The 9869-nt window shown below is 36.2% G+C and overlaps 4 protein-coding genes across 6 annotated transcripts in view; all 4 read left to right on the top strand.

Annotated features, from left to right (window-relative positions):
- The first annotated feature begins 1252 nt into the window (after positions 1-1252).
- Positions 1253-1786, top strand: LOC119596377 (pro-resilin-like). The gene is made up of 2 exons (XM_037945595.1): positions 1253-1270; positions 1391-1786. The coding sequence occupies exons 1-2, from the start codon at positions 1259-1261 to the stop codon at positions 1718-1720; spliced, it is 342 nt and encodes a 113-aa protein (XP_037801523.1). The 5' UTR covers positions 1253-1258; the 3' UTR covers positions 1721-1786.
- Positions 1787-3402: 1616 nt separating this feature from the next.
- On the top strand, positions 3403-3936 carry LOC119596387 (pro-resilin-like). Its single transcript, XM_037945606.1, has 2 exons — positions 3403-3416; positions 3540-3936. Exons 1-2 carry the CDS (start codon positions 3405-3407, stop codon positions 3867-3869), a joined length of 342 nt encoding a protein of 113 aa, XP_037801534.1. The 5' UTR covers positions 3403-3404; the 3' UTR covers positions 3870-3936.
- A 1484-nt stretch (positions 3937-5420) lies between these two features.
- LOC119589525 (pro-resilin-like) lies at positions 5421-9045 on the top strand. Of its 3 annotated transcripts, none has more exons than XM_037938128.1 (2): positions 5421-5475; positions 5599-5995. In XM_037938128.1, the coding sequence occupies exons 1-2, from the start codon at positions 5464-5466 to the stop codon at positions 5926-5928; spliced, it is 342 nt and encodes a 113-aa protein (XP_037794056.1). In that variant the 5' UTR covers positions 5421-5463; the 3' UTR covers positions 5929-5995. The 3 variants fall into 3 exon arrangements, with proteins under 3 accessions (XP_037794056.1, XP_037794064.1, XP_037794071.1); XM_037938136.1 differs by lacking the exon at positions 5599-5995 and adding an exon at positions 8589-9045 and having other exon boundaries at positions 5447-5475; XM_037938143.1 differs by lacking the exons at positions 5421-5475; positions 5599-5995 and adding exons at positions 8436-8464; positions 8589-9045.
- LOC119587229 (cuticle protein 19-like) overlaps positions 8984-9869 on the top strand; it is a 1503-nt gene continuing 617 nt past the window's right edge. Inside the window, exons 1-2 of the mRNA XM_037935989.1 lie at positions 8984-9023; positions 9597-9756. Of these exons, the coding sequence (XP_037791917.1) occupies positions 8984-9023; positions 9597-9756 (200 nt within the window). The remainder of the gene's footprint in view (positions 9024-9596; positions 9757-9869) is intronic.

Genomic DNA, 9869 nt, shown 5'->3' with positions numbered 1-9869 from the left:
TGACCAGGCGTTAAAGTTGTCGGGGAGAAGTGGAAACGAAGTAGCGGCAACGATTGGAAACAACAGAACTTAACAATCTACCTCAAAAAAACTATCAGATCTAACTTCTTCAAAGTCAGGAACAGCGAACAAGTTTGATGAAACCATCACCTTCTCAGCCAGTTCTGAAAGTCAGCCTAAAAGGAAACAAAAACACGGCAAGAAGAATTCGTAGAGAATCATGCAGGAGATTCGGGGTCTATGCATGTCATGTTACCGTAAGACCGTGACCCATGCGTTTTCTTGAAAGTAACATTTGTAGGATATTTTGGGCCTCTAATTGACAGACGGTTCACGTGATTAAAACCAGGATTGATGAGATAATCGTTAACCCCAAAGTAAAGGAAGCAGTGACAAAATAAGGTTCTATCAAAACAGATGAAGAACCTTTGAAATGTGAGGATAGCTGAACGCCAGGCCTGATGATATTAAAAGAACTTACGATGTCTATATTGAGACCAATATCAAGTATTAATACTTGAGAGTCATCGTATATATAGTCTGAGGAGACCCCTTAAAATTTTGGATTTGCTGTACTTGCATTAAAAGATACTTTCATTGTGTCGACGTGAGAAAAACAATACTTTGTAGCAATTGAATGATATTCTAATAAAATATAATAAAATGCATAAACTTTTTTATAATTAATCAGTGATAATATTTCTATAATTAGTATCAATCTTATTATAGCTATTGTTGTCGATATCGTTGTTTTCATTGTTGCTTTAAGCTATTTATTACTACTGTATATTTATTTGTAATGTTACATTCATAATCAATATATTTCTTTTTGTTATTGATCTTAGTATTGTTACTATTATATTATCAGTAGAGCTTGTAGGCCTATTCTCACCGCCATTATCATTATAAGCCATAAATTACTATATCTTCAAACAAATATATATACATATACATTTCAACAATGAACTTTGCTATAAACATGTAGATTTGCATGTTTGTATGCATAGACACACACAAACACACACACGTACATATATATGTATGTATATATATATACTTTTATATATGTAAGTTACTTTTTGTGCAATAAGGGCATAAATTATAAAGCAATAACAACACACAAATATCAAGGTGACCGGTAATACACAGCTCCGCCCACAAAATTCATATTCATCTTTAGGGAGGAGCTTTGCTTGCTCCAACTATATAAGCAGATGGAATCGCTCTTACTGCATCAGAAATTCTACTATAACACACAATGGCATTTAAGGTGAGATGCCAGAAGGACAGATTCAAGCGTAAAAGTTACAGATTTAGTCATATATCTTTTTTTTTTTTTTTCCTAAATTACGTCAGTGTACTTCCCGTTATAGCATTCTCAATATTGCAGGTAATTACACTCGCTACCCTTGTGGCCGTTGCCCTTGCCCGTCCTCAATACACACCGTCCTATGGTTATGGTGCCACAACGCCGTCTTCAGCACCTGCTAAGTATGACTTCAACTACGCCGTCAACGACCCACCATCTGGCAACGACTTCGGTCATCAGGAAGCCCGAGATGGCCCTAATACTCAGGGTTCTTACTTCGTCCTCCTTCCCGACGGTCGGCTTCAGAGAGTCACCTACAATGTGAACGGTGATTCTGGTTACTTGGCCGAGGTCACCTACGAGGGACAGACCACACCACGACCCTATACACCCGTCCCTCAGTATGCGTAGATACAGTTTGTTTTAGTGGCCGCATTGTATAATCTATGTATATATAGTTTAATAAACTAGCACATTATGACGTTCTTTGATATCTTTATAGGGGGCACTCAGGAAAGTGGGGTCATCAGTATTGCGTGTTTTTTCTTTTTTGTATCGAACTGAGTTATATATTTTATCTTTCTTTCTTTTTTCTTTTTTTCTTTTCTTTTCTTTTCTTTATCATATTTTCTCTGAAAATATAAACGAAACTTTCGTGCAGATCACAGGCTTTATAATCGTGGAAATAATCATAACAGTAAGAATAAGAATAATCTAGCGTTGCAGCTGCCAGATAGGAGAGGTCGAAATGCAACAGAAATACTATGGCGTTCTTTGATATCTTTATAGGGTTAATTAAGGAAAATGTGACTACTATTTATGTCTTTCTAGTAGCGACATCTACCTCAAAAACACTATCAGATCTAACTTTTTCAAATTCAAGAACAGCGAACAAGTTTGATGAAAACATCACCTTCTCATCCAGTTTTGAAAGTCAGCCTAAAAAGAAACAAAACACAGGCAAGAAGAATTCGCAGAGAATCATGCAGGAGATTCGGGGTCTAGGAATGTCATGTTAACGTATGACCGTGACCTATGCGTGTTCTTGAAAGTAACATTTGTAGGATATCTTTGGCCTTTAATTAACAAATGGTTCACGTGATTGAAACCAGGACTGATGTGATAACCATTAACCGCAAAGTAAAGGAAGCAATGAAAAAATAAGGTTTTAGCAAAACACATAAAGAACCTTTGAAATGTAAGGATAACTGGACGCCGGGCCTGATGATATTAAAGAATTTACAATATCTATAGTGAGACTAATATCAATTATTAATAGTTATGTGTCATCTTATACATAGTCTGAGGAGACCCCTTGAAATTTAGGGTTTGCTGTATTTGCATTAAAAGATGCTTTTATTGTATCGACGTGAGAAAAGCAATACTTTGTAGCAATTGAATGATATTGATATTCTGAGAAAATGTAAGAAAATGCATCAATATTTTATCATTAGTCAGTGATGATATTTCTATCATTAGTATCATTCTTATAGCTATTATTGTCGATATCGTTGTTTTCATTGCTGCTTTAATCTATTCATTACTATATATTTAATAATATGCTGTCTTCATAATCAATATTTCTTTTTGTTATTGATCTTGCTGTTGTTACTGTTACATTATCAGTGGAACGTGTGGGATTATTAACACCATCATTATCATTATCTTAGTAAGGCATAAATTACTATATCTTCAATCAAATATATATACATACATTTCAGTAATGAACTTTGCTATAAACTTGTAGATCTATGTGCGCGTAATTACGTTTGCACGCACAGACACACACATACATACACACGCACATATATATGTAATGTATATATATATATATATATATATATATATATATATATATATATATATATGTGTGTGTGTGTGTGTGTGTGTGTGTGTGTGTGTGTGTGTTACTTTTTGTGCAATAAGGGCATAAATTATAAAGCAGTCACAGCGTTTACAAATATCAAGGTGACCGGTAATAACGCCGCTCCGCCCACAAACTTCATGTTAATCTTTAGGGAGGAGCTATGCTTGCTCCAATATATAAGCAGATGGAATCGCTCTTACTGCATCAGAAATTCTAATATAATACACAATGGCATTTAAGGTGAGATGCTAGAGGACAGATTCACGTGTAAAGATTACGACTTAGTCATATATCATATATTATATATTCTTCTTCCTACATTACGTCAGCGTACTTTCTGTTATAACATTCTCAATATTGCAGGTAATTGCACTAGCTACCCTTGTGGCCGTTGCCCTTGCCCGTCCTCAATACACACCGGCTTATGGCTATGGCGCCACAACGCCCTCTTCAGCACCTGCCAAGTATGACTTCAACTACGCCGTCAACGATCCACCATCTGGCAATGACTTCGGTCATCAGGAAGCCCGAGATGGCCCTAATACTCAGGGTTCCTACTTCGTCCTCCTTCCCGACGGTCGTCTTCAGAGGGTCACCTACAATGTGAACGGTGATTCTGGCTACTTGGCCGAGGTCACTTACGAGGGACAGGCCACACCTCGCCCCTATACACCCGCCCCTCAATATGCGTAGATATAGTCTGTTTAATGGCCACATTGTAAAATCTATGTATATATATTTTAATAAACTAGCACATCTATGGCGTTCTTTGATATCTTTATAGGGATAACTGAGATTATTAGTATGTGCGTGTTTGTGAGTGTTTCTCTTTTGTATCAGAGTCAGAGCTAAAATAATAATAATAATAATAATAATAATAATAATAATAATAATAATGATAATAATTATTATTATTTCGCTGAAAATATAAACGAAACTTTATAATCATGGAAATGATCTAGCGTTGAAGCTAGGAGAGCTGGAAATGTAATAAAAATACTATGACATTCTTTGATATCCTTATAGGGATAACTCAGGAAAATATGATTAGTATGTGCGTGCTTGTGTGTGCAGATATTTTTCTATGTTCTGTATCGAACTCTGAGCTCTTAAACGAAACTTTCTGAATTCACAGGTTTGATAATCATGGAAACGTCATAATAAATAATAATGATAATCAAGCGTTGAAGCTGTATGCGAGAAGTGGAAACGAAATATCGGCATCGTATGAACAAAAGTACTTAACACTGTACCTCAAGAACACGAACAAGTTTGATGAGAGCATCACCTTCTCAGCCAGTCAGCCTAAAAGGAAACAAAACACAGGCTTAAATAAACAAGAAGAATTCGCAGAGAATCATGCAGGAGATTCGGGGTCTATGCATGTCATGTTACCGTATGACCGTTAACCATGCGTGTTAACAGACCAGGATTGATGCGATAGCTGTTAACCGCAAGGTAAAGGAAGTAATGAAAAAATGTAGTTTTAGCAAAGCAGATAAAGAATCTTTGAAATTTGAGGATAACTGGACAGAAGCCATACTGCCTAAATATATTAAAAGTGCTTAGGAAGTCTGTATTGAGACCAATACCAACCATCTTATATTTATAGTCTGAATAGACCCCCTTGAAATTTTGGATATGCTGTCACTAATTACTTCCAGTTAAAAAATTGAGTCGACGTGAGAGAAAAAAAAATGTAGCAATTCAATGATGATATTTTGAAAAAATGTAATAAACCCCACCAATAATTATATCATTAGTCAGTGGTAATATCGTTATCATTATAATCATTTTCCCTATAGCCATTACTGTCGATATTATTATTGTTTTGATTTATTCAATAATACTATGTAAATACGAATAATGCTACCATCATCATAATATATTTTCATTTTATTTCATGTTATTGATGCTTCTATCTTAGTAGTAGTAGAACTACCATCATTATCTTAGAACATTATAGAAAATTATATATCTTAACAAATATATATATATATACATATATATTCCTATAATGAACTGTGCTATTTAGTTGTAGGCCCATTTGTGTTCATACATGTTTGTATGCAAACACACAAACACATATATATCAAGTTATTTCTTTGTGCAATAAGGGCCTAAATTATAAAGCAACCACAGAGATTACAAATATCAAGGTGACCGGTAATACACAGCTCCGCCCACAAACTTCATGTTCATCTTTAGGGAGGGGCTTTGCTTGCTCCAACTATATAAGCAGATGGAATCGCTCTTACTGGCATCAGAAATTCTAATATAACACACAATGGCATTTAAGGTGAGATGCTAGAGAACAGATTTACGTATAAAGGTTACGATTTAGTCATATATTTACTCTTTTCTTTCTCTCTTTCTAATTTACATCACCGTTCTTTTTGTTTTAACTTTCCCGATATTGCAGGTAATTGCACTCGCCACACTTGTGGCCGTTGCCCTCGCCCGTCCTCAATACACACCGGCTTATGACTATGGCGCCACAACTCCCTCTTCAGCACCTGCCAGATATGACTTTAACTACGCCGTCAACGACCCACCATCTGGCAATGACTTCGGTCATCAGGAAGCCCGAGATGGCCCTGATACTCAAGGTTCCTACTTCGTCCTCCTTCCCGACGGTCGGCTTCAGAGGGTCACCTACAATGTGAACGGTGATTCTGGCTACTTGGCCGAGGTCACTTACGAGGGACAGGCCACACCTCGCCCCTATACACCCGCCCCTCAATATGCGTAGATATAGTTTGTTTAATGGCCACATTGTAAAATCTGTGTATATATATTTTAATAAACTAGCACATCTATGACGTTCTTTGATATCTCTATAAGGGTCACTCAGGAAAGTGAGGTTATCAGTATTGCGTGTTTATCATACTTTCCCTGAAAATATGAATGAAACTTTCGTGAATATCACAGGCTTTATATGGGAGATGGAAATGTAACAGAAATACTATGGCGTTTTTTATATATTTATAGGATTATCTCAGGGAAATGTGATTATTATGTGTGTGTTTGTGATAGGTAGGTATGTTCTGTATCACAATAATGATAATAATAATAACAATAACCAAGCGTTAAAGTTGTCTTGGAGAAGTGGAGACAAAGTAACGGCATCGTTTGGAAACAAAAGTACTTAACATTCTACCTCAAAAACACTATCAGATCTATCAGAACAAAACACACGCAACAAGAATTCGCAGAGATTCATGCAGGAGATTCGTGGTCTATGCATGTCAGTAGAACATGTAGGACAATTATCACCATTATCATTACCTTAGTAAGACATAAATTACTATATCTTCAAACAAATATATGTATATACATTTCAGTAATGAACTTTGCTATAAACTTGTAGATCTATTTGTGTGTAATCATGTTTGTATACACAGACATATATTAGACATATATTATATATATATTATTTTCCTAAATTACGTCAGTGTACAACATTCTCGATATTGCAGGTAATTGCACTCGCTACCCTTGTGGTCGTTGCCCTTGCCAGTCCTCAATACACACCGGCTATGGCTATGGCGCCACAACGCCCTCTTCAGCACCTGCCAAATACGATTTCAACTACGCTATCAACGACCCACCATCTGGCAACGACTTCGGCCGTCAGGAAGCCCGAGATGGTCCTAATACTCAGGGTTCCTACTTCGTCCTCCTTCCCGACGGTCGGCTTCAGAGGGTTACCTGCAATGTGAACGGTGACTCTGGCTACTTGGCCGAGATCACCTACGAGGGAGAGGCCACACCACGACTCTATACACCCTCTCCTCAGTATGCGTAGATACAGTTTGTTTTTCGTGACCGCATTGTATTTTCGATGTATAATCATGGAAATAATCATAACAATAAGAATAAGAATAATCTAGTGTTGAAGCTGCCAAAAAGGAGAGGTGGAAATGCAACAGAAATACTATGGTATTCTTTGATATCTTTATAGGGTTAATTCAGGAAAATGTGACTACTATTTACGTCTTTGTAGTAAGCAGGAATGTTTCTATGTTCTGTATCGCAAAACAGTAATGATAACAAAGTTGTCGGGGAGAAGTGGAAACGAAGTAGCGGCATCGTCTGGACACAAAAGTACTTAACACTCTACCTCAAAAACACTTTCAGATCTAACTTCTTCAAAGTCAAGAACAAAGAACAAGTTTGATGAAAGCATCACCATCTCAGCCAGTTCTGAAAGTCAGCCTAAAAGGAAACAAAAAACAAGAAGAATTCGCAGTGAATCAGGCAGGAGGTTCGGGGTCTATGCATGTCATGTTACCGTATGATCGTTACCCATGCATGCTTTTGAACTTAACATTTATAGGATATCTTTGGCCTTTAATAAACAGATGATTCACGTGATTGAAACCAGGATTGATGTGATAACGATTAACCGCAAAGTAAATTAAGCAATGAAAAAATAGGGTTCTAGTAAAACAGATAAAGAACCTTTGAAATGTGAAGATAGCTGGGCGCCAAGCTTGATGATATTAAAAGAACTCATGATGTCTATATAGAGACCAATATCAATTATTAAAAGTTGTGTCATCTTATATATAGTCTGAAGAGACCCCTTGAAATTTAGGATTTGCTGTGCTTGCATTAAAAGATACGTTCCTTGAGTCGACGTGAAAAAACAATACTTTGTAGCAATTGAATGATTTTGATATTCTGATAAAATGTAATAAAATGCATCACTATTTTCTCAATAGTCAGTGATAATATTTCTATCATTAGTTTTATTCTTATTATACTTATTATTGTCGATATCGTTGTTTTCATTGTCGCTTTCATCTATTCATTACTGGTATTGTATATTTCCTAATACTGCTACCTTCATAATAATATATTTCTTATATATTCAGTAGAACTTGTAGGCCTATTCTCACCATCATTATCATTATAATGCATAAATTACTATATCTTCAAATACATATATACATACATTTCAACAATGAACTTTGCTATAAACATGTAGATTTGCATGTTTGTATGCACAGATACACACACAAACACACACATACATACACCATACATATATATGTATGTATATATATACATTTATATACAAGTTACTTTTTGTGCAATAAGGGCATAAATTATTAAGCAATCATAGCGCTTACAAATATCAAGGTGACCGGTAATACACCGCTCCGCCCACAATATTTCATGTTAATCTTTAGGGAGGAGCTTTGCTTGCTCCAACTATATAAGCAGATGGAATCGCTCTTACTGCATCAGAAATTCTAATATAACACACAATGGCATTTAAGGTGAGATGCCAGAGGACAGATTCACGTGTAAAGATTACGATTTAGTCATATATCATATATTATATATATATTCTTCCTAAATTACGTCAGCGTACTTTCTGTTATTACATTCTCGATATTGCAGGTAATTGCACTAGCTACCCTTGTGGCCGTTGCCCTCGCCCGTCCTCAATATACACCGGCTTATGGCTATGGCGCCACAACGCCGTCTTCAGCACCTGCCAAGTATGACTTCAACTACGCCGTCAACGACCCACCATCTGGCAACGACTTCGGTCATCAGGAAGCCCGAGATGGCCCTAATACTCAGGGTTCCTACTTCGTCCTCCTTCCCGATGGTCGGCTTCAGAGGGTCACCTACAATGTGAACGGTGATTCTGGCTACTTGGCCGAGGTCACCTACGAGGGACAGGCCACACCACGACCCTATACACCCGCCCCTCAGTATGCGTAGATAGTTTTTTTCAGTGGCCGCATTGTATAATCTATGTATATATAATTTAATAAACTAGCAAATCCATGACGTTCTTTTATATCTTTATAGCGGTCAGTCAGGAAAGTGAGGTTATCAGTATTGCGTGTTTTTTTTTTTTTGTTTTTTTTTTTTTTTTTTGTTTTTGTTTTTCGAACTAAGCTATAAAAAAATAATAATAAATCATACTTTCCTTGAAAATATAAACGAAACTTTCGTACAGATCACAGGCTTTATATGAGAGATGGAAATGTAACAGAAATACTATGGCGTTCTTTGATATATTTATAGGATTATCTCAGGAAAATGTGATTATTATTATGTATTTGTGATAAGTAGGTATGTATGTAGGCATGTTCTGTATCACAATAATAATAATAATAATAATAACCAAGCGTTAAAGTTGTCTCGGAGAATGGAGAAAAAGTAACGGCATCGTTTGGAAACAAAATTACTTAACAATCTGACTACTATGTGACTATTATTTATGTCTTTGTAATTAGCAGATATGTTTCTATGTTCTCTATCGCAAAACAAATAATGATAACAATAATAATAACAATGACCAGGCGTTAAAGTTGTCGGGGAGAAGTGGAAACGAAGTAGCGGCAACGATTGGAAACAACAGAACTTAACAATCTACCTCAAAAAAACTATCAGATCTAACTTCTTCAAAGTCAGGAACAGCGAACAAGTTTGATGAAACCATCACCTTCTCAGCCAGTTCTGAAAGTCAGCCTAAAAGGAAACAAAAACACTGGCAAGAAGAATTCGTAGAGAATCATGCAGGAGATTCGGGGTCTATGCATGTCATGTTACCGTAAGACCGTGACCCATGCGTTTTTATTGAAAGTAACATTTGTAGGATATTTTGGGCCTCTAATTGACAGACGGTTCACGTGATTAAAACCAGGATTGATTAGATTAGAAATG

This window comes from Penaeus monodon, chromosome 3, assembly GCF_015228065.2.
Source record: "Penaeus monodon isolate SGIC_2016 chromosome 3, NSTDA_Pmon_1, whole genome shotgun sequence".
NCBI lineage: Eukaryota > Metazoa > Arthropoda > Malacostraca > Decapoda > Penaeidae > Penaeus > Penaeus monodon.
This window is presented reverse-complemented; position numbering and strand designations above follow the sequence as displayed.